The 23,707-nt window shown below is 37.4% G+C and overlaps 1 protein-coding gene across 2 annotated transcripts in view; it reads left to right on the forward strand.

The window, feature by feature from the left end:
- The window catches only part of SMCHD1 (structural maintenance of chromosomes flexible hinge domain containing 1), a 145,189-nt gene that overhangs the window by 118,214 nt on the left and 3,268 nt on the right, over nucleotides 1-23,707 (forward strand). For both annotated transcript variants that reach the window (XM_036123382.2, XM_078060559.1), the window contains 3 exons: nucleotides 6,365-6,536; nucleotides 16,500-16,658; nucleotides 16,944-17,058. In XM_036123382.2, coding sequence (XP_035979275.2) covers nucleotides 6,365-6,536; nucleotides 16,500-16,658; nucleotides 16,944-17,058 — 446 coding nt within the window. The remainder of the gene's footprint in view (nucleotides 1-6,364; nucleotides 6,537-16,499; nucleotides 16,659-16,943; nucleotides 17,059-23,707) is intronic.

The following is a 23,707-nucleotide window of genomic DNA, read 5'->3' on the forward strand; positions in this document are numbered from 1 at the left end:
TAGGGCCTAACTTTATGACCTCATTTTAACTTGATTACTTCTGTAAAGACACTATCTTTAAGTAAGGTCATATTCGGAGGAACTGAGGGGTTAGGACTTCAACATAGGAATTTTGAGGGACAAAATTCAACCCTTTGAAGGGCAGTTTGCAATATAAATGTTTCGGTTATCGCTACCTGGCAAACACTGCAAAAGTTACTGGCATTAAACAATAACAACATACTAGTTGTCAGGTCTCTGTGGGTGTCTCCAAGTAATGTTAGCTAGTTGCAGTGTTGGCTGGTTACACTTGGGATGGTTTCAGTTATCTATTGCTACCTGGCAAACACTGCAAAAGTTACTGGCATTAAACAATAACAACATACTAGTTCTCAGGTCTCTGTGGGTGTCTCCAAGTAATGTTAGCTAGTTGCAGTGTTGGCTGGTTACACTTGGGATGGTGGAGCTCCAAAGTGCCTCACTCACACAGCTGGTGGTTGGTGCTGGTTACTTGTTGGGAATTCAGCCGAGTCTGGCCAGAGGCTCATCTGGCACTGTCTTCTGAGGTTACTGTTCTCACACACATCCTCTCCCCAGGGTGCTGTGGTATAATGCCTAAGAGAATCTAGGAAGCAGTGCCTTAAATCTGAGGTCTTAACAAAGAGACATCCTTGACTTCATTTTGACTCTTAGGATCATTTTACTGGCTGGGCAGTGGGTTTTATCTTAGTTCTGAGGCTCTCCATTTCTTTTTCAAGAGCATTTTGGTTACTGAACAGGCTGGAGATGAAAATCACCCCACACATCCCGGATTAGAAATATTTCCTCAAAATTATTTTTATTTCCTTATTTCCTTTATTATTATTAATTTCCTTGAAATCAGTTCCTACTCTTTATCTCCCACTCATACTGACAGTTGATAATGGCTGCTGGCTAGGCACTAAGTTGGAGCTGTAAGCTGGCAGACTTGGATCTCTCCATGTGAGTCTCTACTTGTAACTGCTCAGGCTTTTTCAAATGGCATCTGGGTTTTAAGAAGGGGTGTTCCAAGCAGTTAAGACAGAAGCTGCAGGTCTCTCAAGTCCCAGCCGCGAAAAGTACATTTCATAGGTCAGTCTGGCCACTCCAGATCCGAGGAGTACGTGGAGAGGTGGGAATAGACTCTCTCTTCCCCATGGGAGAAGGAGCAAAGAATTTGCAGCCATCTCTATACCATCACCATGTATTGAAATAATTTATGTGACATACACACTGCCACAAGTGTGTGAAGATATGTTGTAAGAATATCAGAGTATTAAAAGAATTCATAATGGGTAACTTTGGAAACAGTCTTAAATGTCCATCATTTAGGATTGAACAACTCCATTATAGTAATTTATACAGTAGAGTATATGTTGCTGTTAAAAAGAGTATAATAAATTTCCGTGTCCTAACAAGGAAGGTGTACAAAATACATTTTGTTGAAAAGTTGCAAAATTATGTATAAGATGATGCCTTTTAAAAAAATACAAGCTTATGGTGGGGAGGGGATGGGCAAAATGGGTGAAGAAGAGTGGGAGATACACACTTGCAGTTGTGGAATGAATAAATCATGGGAATAAAAGACACAGCGTAGGAAATATAGTCAGTTATACTATGATAGCGATATATGGTGACAGATAGTAGCTACACTTGTGGTGAGCATAGTATAACCTATAGAGATGTGGAATCACTATGTTGTATACCAGAAACTAATGTAACATTGTGTGTCACCTATAAAATTTTTAATTTAAAAATATATGAGTTTTTATGTACTTTAAACAAACTGGAAGAATATGTTGTATACTGTTGGATATACTAAGGGTTATCACTTCTGTATTACTTATAAAAAAAATCTCTGAAGGAGGGCCTTTCAGAGGGCTGTTCTAAAGATTGAATAAAATAATACATATAAAGCATTAAGCAGAGAGCCTGGAATATGGTAAAATTTAAGTAAAGGAAAGTTCTCTTTGTATCTGAGATCCAGGGGTCTTGAATTCTTTAATACACAAGAAGTATTACATTTAATATAGTATTAGGAGCTTAGAATTACCAGGTGATAAACATGTATGAAAAACATTATAGGCTTGCAAATTACTGTAATTGAAAATGAGTAAGAATGTTTGCGGTTATGTAAGAGAAGACAGAGGCCAGTTTAAAATATGAGCCAGTATCTATAAATAGTGTATTCTAGAATCATGGATACCTTAGAGATAATATATTCTCACTTACCAAATGAGAAACTTTAAGCTCAAAACAAATAATGGATCTGTACCAAATCACACCAACTTATGGTGGAACTAGAACTGTCAGAGAAGTTTTTCTTTGGAGCCACTTAAGAAGAAATAAATGTGCCCTGATTTAGGAGAGCTTAATTAGTGAGATTATTGAAAATTATACAACTAATTGAGGAATAGTATTTGGCATCTTCATGAATGTTTCCGTGGGAACCTAATAATGGCTGTAATGCACTATACCAGAAAACAGTTGTCGATGGAGAAGCTACTGTATTCTGGTAGTGATTGGCATATTTATATGTCCTGAATTATGGAGTAGAAACCATACCCATTAAGTGTCATGACAACATGGAATCTATTAGGAGAAGATGAAAAACTTACTAGTGAGGATAGAATTAACAAATTGGATAATAACTAGAAGATTCTACTTAGTTCAGTCAATATTTGGACACTTGACTGAGACACAGTGGATGCTCTTACATGTTGAACAACTGGCTCTCTGGTGAGTGAGGTGATGGGACCTTGATTTGTAGCTTTTGCCCATGGTGTAAGTCCTCATCACGGCTGATTTCCAGTGCCTATGTGCAGCCATTGAATGAGGTGTTCAGGAGAGTTGGCTCTCATGACCCAGTAAATGCTGGCTCCAGCACACTATCAGGCACAGTACTAGGCTCTGAGGGTTATACAGAGATGGACTAGACAACGCAGAGGAAATTCATGCAGAGATGAGCTAAAAGGCTATTTCTGGCTATATATCATTATGATATGTATCTTAATATTTGAACTGGCAAAAAGGTAAGGTTTCTAAGTGATGGTAGAACTCAGAGAGGTAAGTAGAACACGAAAGCCAGGTTTTGCTTAGAGAACAGTTGTCAAACTAATTGAAATTGATCATCAGTTTTCATTTCTTTGAGGGCTCAGAAGGTAGGAACAAAACCCAGGGCTTTAACCAGAGTGGGGAATCTGATAAAAGATCCCTTTCCCAATAAACTGGATCCCCTAAAGGGCTAAACTTTAGTGTAAGTTGAACAAAAAACCTACCATTTCCATTTCAACTCCCATGTGCCTCTGGGAGAAGCCTAGGTAGAAAAGGAAAAAAAAAATCAAACTCTTTTCCTAGAGCATTCATCAGTATCAGTAAATTGGCCTTTGTTTGCAACCTGCATTCATATTACTTGGGTGGTCTGAAAAATTTCAAGGTTAACATTTGGTTTCACATGGTGCTAGACTGGTAGTGTCCTTAGATACCTGATTGGAGGAAACACAGATTATCTCTGGAAGAATTCACCTTTATCTTAGACCTAAAATAATTTCCATATTGAACATAAGAGCAAATATTTTTAAGTATGTGTATATAATTCAAGAAAAGTGTTGAAAATTAGAAAAGAGCAAGTTTACTTGAAAAGATAAATGGAGCTTCTAAAACTAGAAAATATACATTAAAAAAAAAATAAGATGCTCTCTGGGAAGGTTAAACAGCTTAAGAGAGAATTCGTGAATTGGAAGGTAGATCGGAACAATTGTCCAGACTGCAGCCCAGAGAGAGGGAAAGTAAGAAAAGGAGGAGGTTAAGAGTCCTGAAGGACAGAATGTGAAAATCTCAAATACAAAATAAAAGTCTAATCAAAAGTGCCACAGTGGAGGGAGAAAAGGATCATAAGGCAGTATCTGAAGAATCTAATAGGTGAAAACTTTTTAGAATTGATGAAAAGACACCAATCCATAGCTTTAAAAAAGAAATGTAGGGGCACCTGGATGGCTTAGTCAGTTAAGTTGCCAACTCTTGATTTCAGCTCAGGTCATGATCTCAGGGCTCATGGGATCGAGCCCCACATCAGGCTCCACAGTCAGCATGGAGTCTGCTTGAGGATTCTCTCCCTCGGTTCCTCCCCGCCCTCGCTCACTCTCGCACTCTCTCTCTAAAATAAATGAATAAATCTTTTTAAAAAATAAATAAGAATGTAATAGAGTATATGTGACAAAAGGCTGGTACAGTATTTGTTCCTCATAATTAGTGTAGCAAATACTGATTGCTTTGCTTCCTAGGTTTAGAATCAAGTCTTGTAATTCCACCAGTTAAGTACTTTTCTAAAGCTTTTCTGAGAAAAGGCTTTCATCGTATCCCCTTGTAACATTGTTTTTGGTAGTGTTTGTTAGTGTTTTCTCTTCCTAAATGCTTCATATTTATACTGCTTCAACCTGTCAACTCCTCAGTTTATTTTACTCCCCTCTAGTCCCCACAGCACTTTTGAATAGGTATTCCTAGAGCTGAAGAACTTTTGCTCACTCACTGAATTTGCAAAAGCTATTACCTTTTTTGTCCTAATTGAGTGCTTAGAGGGTTAGAACCATAAGATTGAAGGATACTTTGAGAGTTGAAACTGTCCATTAAAGTAATATTCACGGAATTGTTGTAGAAGGGAGCCAAACTCTCCTTTTTATTGGAGGCGTGTAACTCATATTGTCAGTCTGTTAACAAGAGAATGGACAAGTCTGTAAATTAATTTGAGTATGTATGTTATTTAAGATGGTATTAAATCCTTAAAAACATTGCCTGAGTCTTGATAAATGTATAGTACATGACTCCACTTTGTATTTTTAATGTTCACTTTTAGAAAACATGTAAATCCAAACCAAAACTAAAAAAGTAAAGATGTGATTGTTTGTAGTAAAACAAAATTATAGTAAAACAAAAAGATTGATTTCACCAAAGAGTTCACCACAGATTTTCTTCAAATAGGCATCTTACTGCATTTAAATTTTCTTTTTAAGATTTTTTTTATTTTTAAGTAATCTCTATACCCAACATGGGGCTCAAACTTAGAACTGCAAGATCAGGAGTCCCATGCTTTACTGACTGAGCTAGCCAGGACCCCCTGCATTTAAATTTTTTAAAAAGTATCCACTTCAATGGGAAACCATTTGTAAAAGTACCTCTGAAATTATATTAAAAGAATAAATACTAGTCATGACTTTATTACATTTTTTCATTTACTACTGTTACTTTTTCATTTTTAAAAATCAAATTTAATATTTTTTATAATTCAGAGACTAACCCCAATATTAGATTGATTAGGTATTTTTACATATTAAATTATGTTCTTCAATCATTTTTTAATGTATGTGTTCTATTTCATTGTGTGGATGTATCCTAATTTATGTAACTTGTTGAGACTTGCAACATTCATAGCTTTTATTAAAACAGTGTTTTAGTGCACATTGTTCACATCTGTGATTTTTCTTCAGAATAAATTCTTAGAAGTGAATTGCTGGGCCATGCAAAACGTTAAGCTTTTTAATACTTACTACATTTCCTTTGAGATATGCTGTCCCAGAATAGATTAGTACAAGAAGACCTTTCTCCCTAGCTCTCCCAACTTTCAGTGTGGTGTGTGTTAACATTTTGAGTAGTGAAAAGATCTTACTTGAATTCCACTTCTCTCATTTTACATTTTATTTTTGTCTGTTTCCTAGACTTTTTTTGAAAGACCATTCTTAAAGATCATGAAATAGTAAATCCAATGTCTTTCTTTTATTCTCTAACTTTTCTGAAGCGTCTGATTCTTCACTAACCCTTCCTACTTCCCATTCCATGACTTAGGCTTTATTTACTACATAATTCTAGTCCTCCCAAATCTGACATTACTAGCTCTTTTTCTTCCCATAGTTGAAATTATAGTATTATCCTCTAAAGATTCAGCCCTGTGCTTTTCCATCTGTATTCTTCAGCCTCGTATTCTCTTTTTGCTTTCCTTTGGTCATCTGGAAAACTTGTGTCTAATAGAAGGAAACTGAGATAGTGATGCTGTGTTGATACTGCCGTGGTTTTCAGAGCACGGAGCTCTCCGGCTTCTCTCTTCCTTCCTCTTATCAATTAAGCCATCAGTTTGACTGTTTCCTTTTGCATCGTCACTATTCCAGTTTAGGCTGACACTTAAGTAACCTAATTCATCTCGCTGCCTCTGGGTTTTTACCCCAGTTCATCTTATATTTCACTAGCTTATTTTGTGAAAATACTAACATGATCATGTCATTTCTAATCTCAGAACCCTTAAGTGATTTCCCCTTTCTTAGAACAACTGAGATACATTTTATAGGCTCACTAATCAATATTCATTTGCTTACAATAGGTTGTTAAAATTACACACTGTCCTACACTGCTCACCAGAGATGGAGATCGCATTCGAAGTAACGGAAAGTTTGGGGGCCTTCAGAATAAAGCTCCTCCAATGGATAAACTTCGGGGAATGGTATTTGGAGCTCCAATACCAAAACAGTGCCTGGTCTTAGGGGAACAAATAGGTAGGTTGAATAACTAATTAAATAACAATTTCTCATTTGATTTCAGGCCTTTGTCTGGGGCTTGTGTATTGATACTCTAACATGAAAAATTAACCAGTAAAAATATGAATACAATGTTTTTGTCCAGTACTTTCAACTTTCTTATATCAGGTAGTTTTGAATTATATAGAAGGTAGGTTTTCCTTCTTTTTCATTCTTCTTATCTTGAAATAAAAAAACTGTCCTTATTGAATAGATTAGTATTTCATCACATCATCATATTCTTTTTATATTAAAATTGTAACTATCTAGATTACAACTAAACTTTAATTTTAGAGTGCATGACGTGACCTCCTTCCCCCATTTTCCCTTCTGCAGGCCTGTCCCCTTGTTTCTAGGCAGCCAATATAATTGCCTCTCCATCTGTGCTCTGAAGTGCATATACGTTACAGTAGGTCCCCTACAGGCTATAACTTAAGAGTCTGTTTGCTCTTACTTTTATATAGTTCTAATATACTTGGGTATCTACTTTTGTAGCAAGAAAGTAGTTTGTTGTCATTGTTAACTTTAAAAATTTTTTTGACTACTCTAAGCACCTCTTAAAAGTAGAATCATACAGTATTTGTCCTTTTGTGACTGGCTTATTTCACTGGGCATAATGGCATATGTCAGAATTTCCTTTCTTTTTAGGCTGAATAATATTCTCTTGTATCTGTATATCGTATTTTCTTAACTTTATTAAAGTATAACATACATAGAGAAAAGAGTACAGTACATAAACAGCTTGGTAGAGTTTCACAAAATAAGCACTGCCCCTGTATTAAGGAATAGAACATGATCGACCCTGCAGAAAGTCTCTCATGCACTCTTCCAGTCCCTGCCCAATCCCCTCTTGAAAGCATAACAACTTCCTTGACTTAAAACAGCATGTCTGTTTTCATACCTTATGTAAATGGAATCATGCAATGCATACTTTTTTGTGTATCTGACTTTGTCCATGCAACACTGTGTATATAGTTGTTCGTTTTCATGGCAGGATAATATTCCATCGTATAAATATACTGTAGTTTATTTCTTTATTCTACTGTTTAAGGAACTTGAATTGTGTTCGGCTTGGGATTATTACTTCAGCCACCAGCAATATTTAAAGTAATAGTTGGGAAAGATGTTGGAAGAAGGTTGTTTTGTGTTCTTTTACGATATGGTCAGTCAGTTGCAGCTGTAAGAGGAGACCCAGGAGAGAGGCTCAGAAAAACAAAGTGTAGTATACTTACAGGTCTCAGAGACAGGAGGCATACCACACCACTCAGGGCCACATGGAAAAAAAACACAAATGTGGTGAGGAGGCAGAAGATAAGAGCAAGGAGAGTGCTTAGGCCATAGCCTTTATTGAGGTTTCCATAGGAAAGGCAAGGCATGACAGGCAAACAGCTTAGGATTGACTAGTTTGAATAATTTCAGTGGGCTTTGGGCTTATAGGTATGGGCTCTAGGCAAAGGATGATGTTTAAGACAAAGGAATACTGCTTCTTGGGGTGCACAAGCCAGATAGAAGACGTTTGGCTCTGGATTGGTTAGTTTGCATGCTGTCTGATTGGCTAGCCCCATAAGGGGCAGCCTTTACCCAGCCAGAAAGGTTTTAAGATGTCAAAACATCATAATATACAGAAAATTAAAATTGTATATGATATAAAGGCTCATACTTCTGCTTATGATGGCAGTGAATGCATACAAAAATCTCTGTAGACCATAAGTGAGCATCTAAACAAACTGATTATAAAAAATCAGAAAAAACAATTCACTTAGGGCTAGTGAATCAACATAAAAAGCCTCAACCCATATCAGTCTAGCACTACAGTTTATGGCAGTGGTTCCCAAGCCAAAAAGAATTACCTGTGGAACTTTAAAAATGCACAGCTGTCATACTGACAATTTGCAATTTTCCTGGGCATCTGAATGTTAGTATAACAGTGTGAAGTATTATCTATAGATCTTTGGGAAGAAAACATTTAATAAAAGATTTTTGTGCCCTTGTTGGGTTATCAAATATGTAATGTTAAGAAATAATGCAAGGATTTCAAAAATAAAACAGTTACATATCCTTCCTGGTAAATATCTTCAAAAATACTGTATACATGCAGACTAATGATTCACCATTAAGAACTCATTTATTAGGGGCACCTGGGTGGCTCAGTTGGTGGAGCATCCAACTCTTGATATCTGCTCAGGTCATGATCTTAGGGTCCTGAGATTGAACCCCTAAATTGGGCTCTGTACGCAGCAGGGAGTCCGCTTGGGATTCTTTCCCTCTGACCCTCCCCCAGTGCATGCACAGTCTCTCTCTCTCAGATCTTTTTCAAAAACCTCAAATATTGGGGCACCTGGGTGGTTCAGTCATTAAGCATCTCCCTTTGGCTTAGGTCATGATCCCGGGGTCCTGGGATCGAGCCCCGCATTGGGCTCCTTGCTCAGCGGGAAGCCTGTTTCTCCCTCTCCCACTCCCCCTGCTTGTGTTCCCTCTCTCGCTGTGTCTCTGTCAAGTAAATAAAATCTTTAAAAAAAAAAAAAAACCGCAAATATTAAACTATTTAAAAAATTAAATGAGATCATTCAAGATTATTGAAATGTATAAAATACTTTTGGTTGTAAGCAGTAGTAACCAGCCCTGACCACTTTAAGCAAAACAGGAATGTACTGGCAGAAAATTGGGAGAAATCACAGATTCAAAGATTGGAAACAGCCAAGACAAAATCAAGGATAATTCTGTGACATTCAGCAACCTTGAGTTCCTTGCACCGAGACTTCAGTTTGCATTTTTTAACATGCTCAGACTCTACAACTCCTAGGAGAGGGAAATTTCCTCCTTAGTCAGCTGGCCATAGTAAAGATCAGCTAGAAGAGAGCTTTGAGAAACCTTTCTTGCATATCATGGGATTGGTTGCAGAGAAAAAGCAATTTTAAACTAGACTATCACCACAAAAATTGTCTACTATTAACACAATTAAAAGCATAGTGTCTTCTAAGTAATTATTCCTACAGTGTTTTGCATTACAGTATTTGATATGAGATACCAGCAAAAAATCAGAGCATAAGATGAAAAAATGAGTATGTACATGTTATAAAATAAGGTGATTAAAAATAAGATCTTGAATAACATGTAAATACATGAAATTTTTTCACTAGAAAGCAAAGACTTATATTTAAAAGATCTAGTCCCAGGACATACAAAAATTTTGTCATTTGTCATTTGTTGGGTGCTTAATGTATGTCAGAAAGTATAAAAAAGTTAGATGAAGTGATTAACAAGAGAAACTGGGAATTTAAATGACATGCACAGTGCCACATGATCAGGAATCTCTTATGTAAAGGTTGTGTCTATGACACTCCTTTATGTTCTTTACAAGGAATCTCCTAAACAAAATATAAAGTGAAATGAAGAGGGGCGCCTGGGTGGCTCAGTCATTAAGCATCTGCCTTCGGCTCAGGTCATGATCCCAGGGTCCTGGAATTGAGCCCCTCATTGGGCTCCCTGCCCCACGGGAAGCCTGCTTCTCCCTCTCCCACTCCCCCTGCTTGTGTTCCCTCTCTCGCTGTGTCTCTCTGTCAAATACATAAATATAATCTTAAAAAAATAAATAAAGTGAAATAAAGAATTAACAAAAATCATGTAAACATTAAATAGAAGAAATCACCAGTAACAAGTGTTAATGCGAAAGCTAACTAACCTCAAGGCAAAGGCACTAAAAGTGCAAAGATAAATTCATTTTGATAAAAGATGTATTCCACACTATAGTACAAAACTTAATAAACTTGATGCAATAAAATACAGAACCAAAATTTGTAAACTTATTGTAATAATAGAGATAGAAACATTGTTTTGAGGAACCATTTTTCAACGACAGGTTATTAGTCAAAAACATAAGGAATTATCACCTAATAAGTTGCATTACCAGTACTTTCTTAGGTATTTATAGAATATGTCACAAAAATTGGTCATAATTTCAAAGGGTCAAATTGCTACTCAGCTACAATAAGACTACAAATTTTAAGCACATTCTACCTAGGGTACATTTTGTAGCATAATGTAATGGAACTCTAAAAATAACTATTCCTTTCCTCCCAAAGTAACTACCCCAGATAACGGACATTTAGAAAAAAGCATTTCATCAAAAAAGAAAAAGTTTAAATGAGCATCACGAATTAGACTTAGGAGACATGACAGCTGAGATCAAATATCAAATCTATAAGCCGAATGCTTTTATTATTAAATGAGAAAGTAAATATACTAATCATTCAAGTCAAATGTCGGGGGAAAAGATATTTCAAGAAACAGTACAACCAAATGAATTAGAAAAAAGAAAAACCTTGTACTGAATATATAATTCCTAGAGATGGTCTTTGTGCAAGAACAAATACAAGAGGAATATTGGCTCAGAGGATCTACTCAGAGATTTCTTAGATTTCTATAATATTATAAATACATTTAGCATCTCCAAATAAAATGGACTAAATTATAGAAAATTGCAAACAAAATTGCTTTAAATAAGGCATAAAGCTTACATAGACCATTACCGGAGGAAGTGTTCAAGAAGTTCATCCTTACAGTTTTTTAAAGTAAATTTTAAATATAAATTGTTGCATAATGTAAATATGGAGAATACCCAGATCATCTTATGAAATAGTACAGAAAAAGAAAACTAATATTACCACTCTTCAGCTATGTTCAGGAAGTTCTTGGCATAGTTAAATAGAAATGAGTTTAATATTAAAAGGAATAGTTTAATGGCTTTATCTACAATGATTTTGCCCCCAGATGTATGTATAGCTGACTTCTTTCTTTCCGGTCTGTACTTTAGTGTTCTACCTTCAGAAAGAACTTCCTTGATGACTCTATCTGGAATTAGAAGAGTTTTTTGATATAGAAGTACTAAAATAAATGAGCAAAGAAAATATTTTGTAGTTAATTATTTTAAGTTTGCATAAAATTTTAAAGCACCGTGAAGAGAAAATAGGCAAATGACAAACTGGGAGAAAATTGCAACATATGGTAGACATAGGTGTTATAGCCCTACTATTAAAACAACCTTTAAAAATCAAGAAAAAAAGATTATAGAAAAATAGATGATAAATAAGCAATTGTCAGTGGAATAATAGTTAATATTTGAAGGCTTACTTATGTATGGATACTTTGTAAAGCTTGTCACTGGAATGATTTCATTTACTGCTGCTCTCCTCATTTGATAGATGAGGATGTTGAGGCTCACAAAGGTTAGAGAACTTTCCCAAGTTTGGAACAATATATGTATTCATTTGCACGGCGAAGTGAAAGAGTAGAAAGAAAATTGTTTTATTTCTGGATTACATAATTAAGGTAATTTTCTTCTCCATTATCCTTTTCTATATATTTTTCTGGATCTGAATCAACAGTGTGTGTCATTTTTTATAATCAGAAAAGGTTCTAATTGTTTTTAATACTCATGTTCTTTGAACCAGTAATTGATCTTCTGGGGAACATGCTTAAATAAACCATCCGACATACAGACAAGACTTTTTTTTTACTCACATGAATATTGAAAATAGCACTGTTTTTCAAGCTAAACATTAGAAATGTTAAATGCTTTAATTGAATTTAGAATCTGGGAAATGCCTATTACAATGTTGAAAGTGGTTAGAACATATAAATGCAAATATGATATATGTTAAAAATCAAACCTGCAAACTTTGTGGAATGAAAAACAAGGAAGATGATAGACCTACTGATTTTTTCCCCCCAGTCTTCCTTTTCTATATTATTCCAGGTTTTTTATAGAGATCGTATAGGTAGAAATACTTCTTAACAAAAAGCATTAAAATAACTCTGGACATTGTAGAAGCCAAGATACGAAAGAAGAAAGAGTTGTTAATAGCAACTGAAGAAAGGAAAATCCTTTTAAAATAACCAGTAATTAGTTAATATATAGCTTATTATTGTGACATCATCAAACTCTTTAACACTTTTATTATATCCATATATTCCAAATATGTATTATATGTGTGGCCAGCTTAGAGATGATTATACCATGCTTAATTCATTCTACTTAACCTCTCAGTTATTACTATCGATTTATTTTGTTGTTGTATATTAAGTAAAACCATTCTTAGTGTTTTTAGAAGTAGTGACCAAGATTAGTTAAGTGCTGTAGTTTTCAGGGCAGTGATATTTTGTTTTGCTCTATTATGAAAATAAATAAAGCAGTAACAGTGCACTCCCATGGACCTATCATCTAGCCACTCTTATTTCATTCATAATCCTCTTGTCTCACAACTTGCCTCTGGCCTCCTCTCCCCAGGTGGATTATTTTGGAATAAATCAGGGGTTCTAGTATATTTTCCCTTTTTTCCTCCTCCTAGTCATAAGTGCTTATCAGGTTTTTGCCTAATAAAGTTCTTAGAATCATGTAGAACATAAAAGTTTGAAGAGACCTAAATATTTAGTAAAGTCTGCATACCCATCTAACTGCTTGAATCTTCTAGTAGTAAAAAAGCTGCTTCTGCCTTCTAAGCAAACTTTAAATACTGCCTAATACCAGCCCTTCAGATATACTTTCAATTCCTTTATATTATTTTTAGTAGCTTTGCTTACATGGTCATTCGTCAGGATACATTGAAATCTTTCTTTAATATGTATCATACAGAAATTAATGCGTTGTATTTTGAGCTCTCTTCCCTTCGTATGAATTAATTTTTTAAAGTATTTTCTGTTTTCACAGTAAAGCTTCATGTTTTTTGCCCAGGTAATTGAAATTTTCAGACAACATATAAATGTCTGAAATGATCCAAAATCGTTTACAAACAAAATTAATTGTGAATTTTGAATTTTTTTTCTCTTTGGCAAAATTCTATTAAATGAGTTAGGAAAGACTTTTATAGACACCATAGTAAATAGAAGTTACATTTCATGTACAAAAAATTGGGGGTTAATAGGGCATATTAAGTTAAGCTGCTAAAGGGTGCCTGGCGGGCTCAGTTGGTGGATGCAAGTCTTGATCTCAGGGTTTTGAGTTTGAGCCCCATGTTGTGCATAGAGATTACTTAAAAAATTTAAAAATATAGTACTGCTAGAAAATCACTACTTCCAACAGATATGATCATTACCTTAAAGCTTTCAAAAACGCACCCTTGATAAAATACTGAATTTTCAAAAAGCTTAACTTTCTGTAAATTACTATGTCTAAAAATGTATTATAGTATTCAGGTTTGAGACTATTTTTTGTCTGATTTATTAGACAGTAAATATTAAATGCAATGATTGTACTCTAAATCAGGGGTCAGCAAATTAGTCAATGGACAAGAATGCTTTATACAGTTTTAAATGGTTACATTCTAAATGTATAAATACCCTCATAATACCCTCAATTTTGCCTCTTGGCTCACAAAGCCTCAAATTTTGCTGTCTGGCCCTTTGACACTCTGGTCACATACAAAGATGATCAATATGCATGGGAAAGGACATACAAACACCAAATATTCAACGTACACACTAGTTTACATATAAAACTATGGAAGAAATTAAGAGTCTGAGTATATTAGATATAACATGAAATACAAGATGAAATCTACACTTTTTAATGGTCAAGAACAGAGTTTGGAAAAGAACTAGCATTCTGATGAGCGAGCAAATACTCATGTACATCTGTGTATGCTCATGAATATATTCATATATTTAAATACAAATTCTGTATATAACTAAGCAATGACAAGGTCCTTATGATCCTTAATTCTTTATGACTTTTTGAGAACTTTTAAAGGTATCTAGAAAAAATATTAGTTTTCTAGTCTGATGTGGTACTTCTAATTTCATAGTAATGTAATGTTTTCTTACTTTACATAGTTCATTCTTTACATAGTGAAGTGCATTCTTTACATAGTAAAACACTGCAAAACAATACTTATTTTGTATGTGAATGAGTTACAAAATTATGTCCAGACCCATATATCAATGATGCTGTACTTCTTCAGAAGATAACACACAAAACTTCAGGCCATTAGGGCTTGATATCCTATTTTTTTTTAAGTTTTTATTTAAATTCCAGTTAACATACAGTGTAATACTAGTTTTGGGTGTACAGTGTAGTAATCCAACACTTACAGACAACACCAGTGCTCATTCCAAGTGCCTTCCTTAATCCCCATCGCTATTTAACCCATCCGCCCACCTCCTTCCTCTCTGGTAACCATCAGTTTATTCTCTATAGTGATGAGTCTGATGTCCTATTTCTTAATAAGTTATGAGGGTCTTCCACCTTTAAATACTCAAGAAATTAGTATATTCAAGCACTTTAATAGACAGTGGTCCTGTTATTTATAAGCAGAAAGATGGAATGTTAAATATTTCCCATTAAATGCAGCACTAACAGGTTCATATTTTATGCACAAGATAGAGAGTAGCAACTTTTTTTTTTTTGGTCCAGGATCTGTTTAATGAAACAGACTGTGTTTAATGATTCCACAGGGAATTAAGTGCAGTTAAGCTATTAATCAGGCCCCGGTTCCTCCCAAGGGAGGAGGGAGCGCAGAGGGGCTCTGCCAGGCCCTCATGGGTGACAGTTCCAGCAAAACCGGCACCGTGACCCATGGTCTGGGGCTCAGCGTGCCTTTATGACCCTCTGTGAAGGGGATCCTGTGTTCATCAGGGCTTTTGTTTTTAATTTTTATTCTTCTTTCCAATGAAGTAGTTCAAGAGCTCCCAGGGAGGAATCGGGGGGGTAAGCAAACAGCTGTTGCTGAAGCAGCCTGGGGGGCTCGAGTGTGGTTGGCGGGAAGCTCTGACCCAGCTGACAGGACATGAGGGGATGCGTCTTGGTGACGCCAGGGCACCCCATCAACAATCCTCATGACAGCAGTCGGCATTGAGGGAGCACCTCCTGGGTCTCAGGCCCGGGGCTGAGGTCCTTGCCCCTCTACTTCCGTTCCATCTGCACATCCAGGATGCAGGTCTTAGTGCAGTTGTTTCGCCGATGGGTAAACTGAGCCACAGGGAGACCGACTGAAGTCCCACCCTGCCACAGCTAATATAGAGAGGAAGGGAGTTGTGAATGCTGCCAGTGATCTGTGCACAGACCCCGAGTCTTAGACGACACCCGAAGTGAGCAGTGGTCGACTAGGAGCTGGAGCTGATCCGAACAGGAGCTCTGGAAGGGCTTGCTAGGAGGGCAGGAGCCAGGCTCAGTCTGGATAGACAGGGTTCAAATCCTGTCTTGGGCAAGCACGGTGTGGCCTGGAGCAACTGCCTTCATGGCTCCAAGCCTCCTTTCCCCGCCGTGTGTAAAATGGGGCTAGTGATCCCCACTTTCCAGGCTTCTTGGGAGCAGAAAATGTGAAGGGACACAGGAGGTGCTCAGGCCCCATACGCTCCCATCCCAGGGCAGTCTGCCATCAGCAGGGGGGCCGTGCTCCAGCCCATCTGCACCCAAGGCTGGGGCCACCCTCTGCCAGGACCCTGACCACGATGCAGACGGGTCCTTCTTCCTTGCGGGGGCCTTCTGCAGCCTCCTGCACAACATGACCCCGAGATCAAGAGTCGCATGCTCCAACTGAACTGAACCAGGCACCTCTAGCCGTACTATATTTAATGCATTTGCCACCCCCCTCAACTTGTCTGTATGGAATTACATTGAATAATGAATATCAGACAGAATGTAAACATTGACTGAGAGAGTGATCCAATTCACAGAGCACTTTTACATAGAAAACACTTCCCTGACACAGAAATTTATTGAAGTCAAGCAGTTGAAGAAAATTAAAATTTAGCAAGCACCGGTTTTGTGCTGGGGTCTAAACTGCATTTTTATTTTGTCTGTTTACACTGAACAAAGTCTTGTGGCTTTAGAAGTAGATCCCACATGTTACTATAATATAATACCCAGTGTTGCTAATTCTTCTTTCCTCAAACACTGACTTGATACGTATCAGTTGTTTTAATCAGACATCTTTGGTTTCTTTGCAGATCTTCTTCAACAGTATCGTACTGCTGTGAACAAGTTGAACAGTGTGACCGAGGACCTTAACCGTCAGTTAGAGTACCTTCACACTCCTGATATGAAGAAGAAAAAACAAGAACTTGATGAACAAGAGAAAAATCTGAAACTAATTGAGCAAAAACTAGGTTTGTGCCTTCTTTTTGTTACTTCTACTTTCTCTGCATGAAGACAGATATTTATGATTAGAGTTCAACTCCAAGAAGAAAGAGGGTGAATGATCCATGACTTAAGTCGACACTCTTGTCCTCCAAGTCACCTGATAAGTGGTTGTAAGGTCTTCTCTTAGCAGGAATAGTAGGAAGGATTCTCAGTATTATTAATTCGTTTTCTATAAATGAAGATAGATTTGCTTTTCTTATAATAATCCCAGTCTTTTAAAAGTTCATTTTCTACATTTTCTGTCTTTATAGGTATGACTCCCACACGTAAGTGTAATGACTCATTGCGCCATCCAGCAAAGGTCGAAATGACAGATTGTCCAGTTCCTCCTAAAAGAATGAGAAGAGAAGCTTCCAGACAAAATAGGTGAGTTTATTGTGACCTGAGAGTTATCACTGGGTAGTTTATCAAAGCTCTTGAGTCATCATACTTAAAAACCAGCACGGGGGTGCCTGCGTGGCTCAGTCAGTTGAGCGTCTCACTCTTGATTTCTGCTCGGGTTGTGATCTCAGGTTCGTGGGATTGAGTCCCACAGAGAGCCCTCTGCACTGAATGTGGAGCCTATTTGGGATTCTCTCTCTTCTCCCTCTGCCCCTCCCCATTCACACTGCCTCTCTTTGTTTCTCTAAAAAATAATAATAATAAACTTCTTAAAAAAATAAAAATAAAAGCCAGCATGAATTTATTTCTGATTTCCCCCTTGAGCCAGAATTAGGGGTTTTGTTTTATTTTATTTTGTTTGAAAAAACTAAGTGATGAATAATGAAGATAAAACATAATTATATTCTCCTAGGATATTCCAGTTTTCTGAATTATTTTTGCTAATTATTTGGAAATGTTTATCATTTATGTTTTGTTTAAGATCAGTGTTAAGATTGAAATTGCTTTTCTGTTGTTTGGCTTACCTTGCAAATACACTACATTCTGCTTCATAAGATCAGCAGCTTGCTAAATTAGAATATACAAAACCATTTGTATGTTATTTATTTAAAAATCGCTTATAATAGTTGGTTTGGAAAATCAGATACCATTTACATAGCACACTAAAATCCCAGCAAAGTTATCTGCAGCCTAACTCAATGGTAAGAAAACTGTCCTTTTGGGGTGCCTGGGTGCTCAGTCGGTTAAGCATCTGCCTTCGGCTCAGGTCATGATCCTGGAGTCCCAGGATTCCTGGGATCAAACCTTGCATCAGGCTCCCCGCTCAGCGGGGAGTCTGCTTCTCCCTCTGACCGTCCCCCGTCTCATGCTCTCTCTCTCTCTCTCTCTATCTCAGATAAAATCTTTAAAAAAAAAAAAACTGTCCTTTTTAGATTAGATGTAAGTAAGTCCATCCTGTAGGAAGATACTGTGGTACTGGGGTTTCTTGTACATTATTTCAAAAGGTTTAAATATGAACTCTGCCTGAAAAAGTGTCTCCTATTGACCTTAGGGGAGTTTCTTTGAGACTGTGGTGTTTGGAATTGGTATTCCATGCCCTATCCATCTACATATTCTACATTTATTCAATAATTACTTGAATGCTCATTTTGGGTTATACGTTGCTGGGTGAGTAAAAGTAGCATGGTTCTTGCTCCCCCATGGATCTCTATAATCCTGTGCAGAAGGACAATTCGAAAAAGTAAGCATTTTCCTATGTACAAAATAATGTTAAGTTCTATGAAAGAAAAAAGGATGAAATGATATAAAATGGTGGGGAAACTATATTGGTTGTCAGGAAAGATTCATTTTAGCAGAGAACTGAAGGATGAGAAGCTACCAGCCAAATAGGGATTGGTTTCAGTCAGAGGGAAAAAAATAGATATGAAAGTTCTGAGAAAGAAGCAAGTATGGCATGTTTGAGGAACAGAAAAGATGCTTTTGTGGCTGAGGCATGGGAGGGGGGAGAAGCAAGAGTGTTTGGAGAGGTGGGCAGAAGCCAGATTATCTGCACTCCCAAAAGAGAAATCTGTGTTGCACAAAATTGTGAGGTAAAATTCTTCATCTCATTGATATCTCTTGAGTACCTAATATTGTGTGCAAGTTGGGAGGGAGTGTCTTGGAATAGCTGCCTTTAAAGTAAATTAAGGAGGAGAGCTACTGAAATGATAATGAGATTATAAGAATACAGTAGTCATCAACATGGAAGAGGTATTTCCACACGTGGTTATATGAATGATGTGTATTTATTATGAGTACACAATGTATAGAAACTATTAAGCTGACCACTGAAGTGTGTGGGGCAGTACAGCATCAGAAAGAATATTTGCAATGGATTTAAACACCTATAATTTTTACAAATCATGAGTTCAAAATGATGCAGAAGAATCCTCACTGATGATCATTGGCAATTGCTAGAGCACCAACTCATTATAAAAATTGATATATCCATATAGTAAAGACATGTTCTTTTTTTTTTTTTTAAGATGTATTATTTTAGAGGGAGTACATCGGAGTGAGGGGGGGTAGGAAGAAGGAGAGAAACAGTCTTAAGTAGACTCCGCACTAGCGGGGAGCCTGATGGAGGGCTCAGTCTCAACACCCTGAGATCATGACCTGACCTGAAACCAGGAGTCAGGCCCGTAACTGCACCAGCCAAGCACCCCCTTTCTCTCTTTTTTTTTTTTTTTTTTTTAAAGATGTGTTCTTACTTAATGTTTTTCAGGGTAACCAGATAATTGAAGAAAGTTCTTTTTTTGTGCATGTGGCGAAAAGTTAGTATGTAGTGATTCATCAGTTGCATATAACACCCAGTACTTACTACATCAAGTGCCCTCTTTAATGCCAATCACCCAATTACCCCATCCCCCCACCCACCTCCTTTCCAGCAACCTCATGTTCCCTGTAGTTTTAGTTTTTAAGATTTTATTTATTTACAAGAGCGAGCACAGAGGGAGAGGGAGAAGCAGACTCCTTCTGAGCAAGGAGCCTGATGTGGGACTCAACCCCAGGACCCTGGGATCATGACCTGAGCCGAAGGCAGCCGCTTAACTGACAGAGCCACTCAGGCACCCCTGTTCCCTGTGGTTAAGAGTCTCTTATGGTTTGCCTCCCTGTCGCTGTTTTTATCTTATTCTTCCTTGAAGAAAGTTCTTTTTTTTTTTTAATTAAGATTTTATTTATTCATTTGTCAGAGAGTGCACAAGAAGGGAGAAGTGGCAGGCAGAGGGACAAGCAGGCTCCTTGCTCAGCAGGGAGCCTGCTTCTCCCTCTCTCTCTCTGCCTGCCACCCCCCCCTACTTGTCTGTCACATAAATAAAATCTTTTTAAAAATTTCTTTATATAAAGAACAAAGAGGCATGATAAAATTGCAACATGATTTTGCCACCCCTAATAAAATTAACAGATCTAGGCAATAATAATAGATACTCAAATGATTAGGTAAAAAGTTGTTGGGGAAACTAAATAATGGAAAGATCAGATTGATATACCTGAATCCACTGACTGATCTTAGCAACACTAAAAGCAGGACATTTGCTATTATGTGACTGAGTAGGAAGTAACCTGAATCTAATGAAGCTTCTAGGTGTTTCCCAACTGAGGTTCTGTGGAAGAAGTAAGCACTCCAGAAAACTATTTTCCCTATGGTATGTAAATGGTAACCTCCTCGATGCTTGGGAGGAGGTTAATTCATTGCAAAGAATAGATACTATAAGACATAAGAGGTTAAATCTGGGCGCCTGGGTGGCTCAGATGGTTAAGCATCTGCCTTCGGCTCAGGTCATGATCCCAGGGTCCTGGGATCGAGTTCCGCATCGGGCTCCCTGCTCAGCGGGGAGTCTGCTTCTCCCTCTGCCTCTCTCTCTCTCTCTATGTCTCTCATGAATAAATAAATAAAATAAAATCTTTAAAAAAAAAAAAAAAAAATAAGAGGTTAAATCTCTCACAAATTGAAAACAGTTTGATTTAACTACAAGTGTACAGGAAATAAAGGGAAGTTTATAGGGGAAATGATATCACCAGGAAATATCAGCCAAATCCAGAATGTCAAGAATGGGACATAGTACAGGGCAAATGACTGATTTTGTTAATAAATTGGTGCCATAAAAGAAGGATAGAAAGAAGAATGAACTGTTTGATGTAGAATAAAAGTGATTGAAAGGTATAAGAATCAAATGCAATGTGAAGTCCTTGTCTGGATTCACATTTGAATCTTTAAGATGACAACTTCGAAAAAAATCGGAGAAATTTTAGTTATATTAAGGAATTATTTTGTGTATAACAACATCATAGTATTTACGTTAAAATAAATATATCCTTAGAAATGTGTACTGAGGTATTGGTTAAATAACATGATGTCTGGGGTATACTCTGAAATACTGCTAGAGAGGTGGAAAAGTGACAGGATATCAAAACAAGATTGGGCAAAATATAAAATTACTGCAGCTTGAAATAGGAATTCATTATATTATTCCTTTTATTTTCATGTGGGTTTACTATAGTTTTTTTTGCAGTTTATTTATTTACTTGCTCAAACTCATGACCCCAAGATCAAGCGTCACATGCTTTTCCGACTTAGGTACAATATTAAGTATCAGGCACCCCATATTTCCAGTTTTCTAAGAGACCAGGGAGGAAATTCCTGCCAAGCAGTTCCAGACTAAAGTTTTAACATATTCTTGGAGCTGCACTGTAGCCTCAGCACTGAATTAGCCCCAAACCTTGCCGTCACTACAGTACAGCTACACATGTCACTGGTTTGAACCTTGTTAAGATTTTGTAGCAATTCAGAGGTGGTATGGGCTAGAGTTGATTTTTTAGGTTATCATTTTGTTGTTAGTAGTGGTAGTATCTTTTCATTGAAGTCATACATGTAAATAAATCAAGTGGTTTATAAGATTTAGTGTTGTACTGTAATGTGAGCCACATGTGTAATTTAAAGTTTTCTGGGAGGGGACGCCTGGGTGGCTCAGTCAGTTAAGCTTCTGCCTTCAGCTCAGGTCATGATCCCAGGGTCCTGGGATTGAGTCCTGCATGGGGCTCCCTGCTCAGCGGGAAGCCTGCTTCTCCCTCTACCTGCTCTGCCTGCCGCTCCCCCTGCTTGTGCTCTCTCTCTCTCTGACAGATAAATAAAATCTTTAAAAAATAAAAAAATAAAAAAGTTTTCTGGGAGCTAGATTAAAAAGAAAGAAAAAAAAGAAACAGATTTATTTTAATAATTGATTTTTTTGAACAGTGTATCTGACAGTACATAAAATATCATTGCAGCATGTAAACAGTGTAAAACATTTCTTGAGATTCTTTAAATTCTCTTTTCATACAAAGTCTTAGAAATTCAGAAGACAGCAAATCTCTGAGAACTAGTTACATGGCAAGTGCTCTGGAGCTATACCTGGCTAATGCTTAACCCAAATTGGAGAGCACAGGTATGAAAGAGAGCTTATGATAACGAAATCTTATATCCAGTGCATCCTCACCCATCCCGTTCCCCAGAAGCAACCTTTGCTTTAACTATTTAGTTTCAGTTACTCTATTGTTGCCTCCCTGTTTTTTACACACTCTGCCCGTCTTATCAGCTTTAAGACAGTACGGTTCAGCCGACCCCTTGGTGTGGACGTCCATATTGCCTGACGCACCTAATGACTTTTGGACTGAATTGTTTGAAAATGTTTTAGAACTTCCCCTCTATCGTGATATTATTTAGTTATAGTCTATCCTACAACCACAAGCAAGTCCTCCATGCTTTTTTCAAAGGTAGAAAGCTATAAACCACACATATATTATTTTGGCTATGTAAATATTTAGTACTAGGCAAAGTTGTGTGCTAGGATTACATTGACTCCTCTGTAAGGTTCTAGGCCACCAATTAGTATTCCAAATGTCGGATCAAATAAGTCTTGTATACTGTATCAGTTTTTTAAAACAGGTTAAATTTTAACCCAGTCCCTACTTAGACTATTTCTTGGATGTTGTTAATTTTTCTGCACTTTCTAATTTCCTTTTTTTTCTTTCATTGTTTACCTTTTTTTCTTTTTTAAAGAATTTATTTATTTGAGAGAGCAAGCATGAGTGGGAGGAGGGGTAGAGGGGAAAGAGAGGGAGAGAAAGAATATCTGAAGCAGACTCTGCACTGAGCACAGAGCCCAACATGGGGCTCAATCTTAAAACCCTGAGCCAAAATCAGGAGTTGATGCTCAACAGACTGAGCTGCCCAGGCACCCCATTTCACTGTTTACCTTGATCACATACTCTTCCTCCTACTACAGTGACCAGTAACTATACATAGGTCTCATGGATCTTCTTTGGCTACTCTTGGGTTGAATCCACTGTTCCTTGGATTCCTTACGTTTCTCTCCTATAACTTTCTTAGAAAAAGTGTGTACAAAGAAACTTGGAGCTCTTGTGTATCTGACAGTGCCTTCATTCTGCCTTCACCTTTTTTTTTTTTTTAAGGTTTTATTTATTTATTAGAGCACATGAGAGGAGAGAGGGAGAGAATCCCAAGCAGACTCTGCACTGTGCGTGGAGCCCAACTTTGGGCTCGATCTCACAACCCTGAGATCGTGACCTGAGCCAAATCCAAGAGTTGGACTTTTAACTGACTGAGCCACATAGGTTCCCCCTGCCTTCACATTTGATTGAAGTTTTCTGGGGATAACGTGATAGAAACAAGACTAGAGTATACCAAAGGAGGAAGGACTGGGAAATAGTCTAGAGACAATGGGAGACAGTCTGCCTGATGGGACCCAGGGAGGCTGTGGACTCAGAAACAAAAGAGAGAGGATGGGAGCAAAATGGAAAAGGAGAGGAAACCACAGCCTAGAATATGCCAGATTTTCAACCCAAAACTCTGAAAGCTTTATTTCCTTGTTCCCGAGCATTAAAGATGCCACCACAAAGTTAGGTAACAATGGTAATTAATTAACTTGGCATATTGGCTTCAGGTGTAGTTGATGGCGCCCTCGAGGCTTATCTCATGCTGGCACCCGGGGAGCTAGCAGCCTGAGAGTCGGCTCTCCCACCATGTACTGTAAAGCGGAGCCTGCTGGCCCATGGACCCTGCTCTGCCCTGTCCCACCTAAAATTTCTATTCAGA

This window comes from Halichoerus grypus, chromosome 13 (genome assembly GCF_964656455.1).
Source record: "Halichoerus grypus chromosome 13, mHalGry1.hap1.1, whole genome shotgun sequence".
Classification (NCBI taxonomy): Eukaryota; Metazoa; Chordata; class Mammalia; order Carnivora; family Phocidae; genus Halichoerus; species Halichoerus grypus.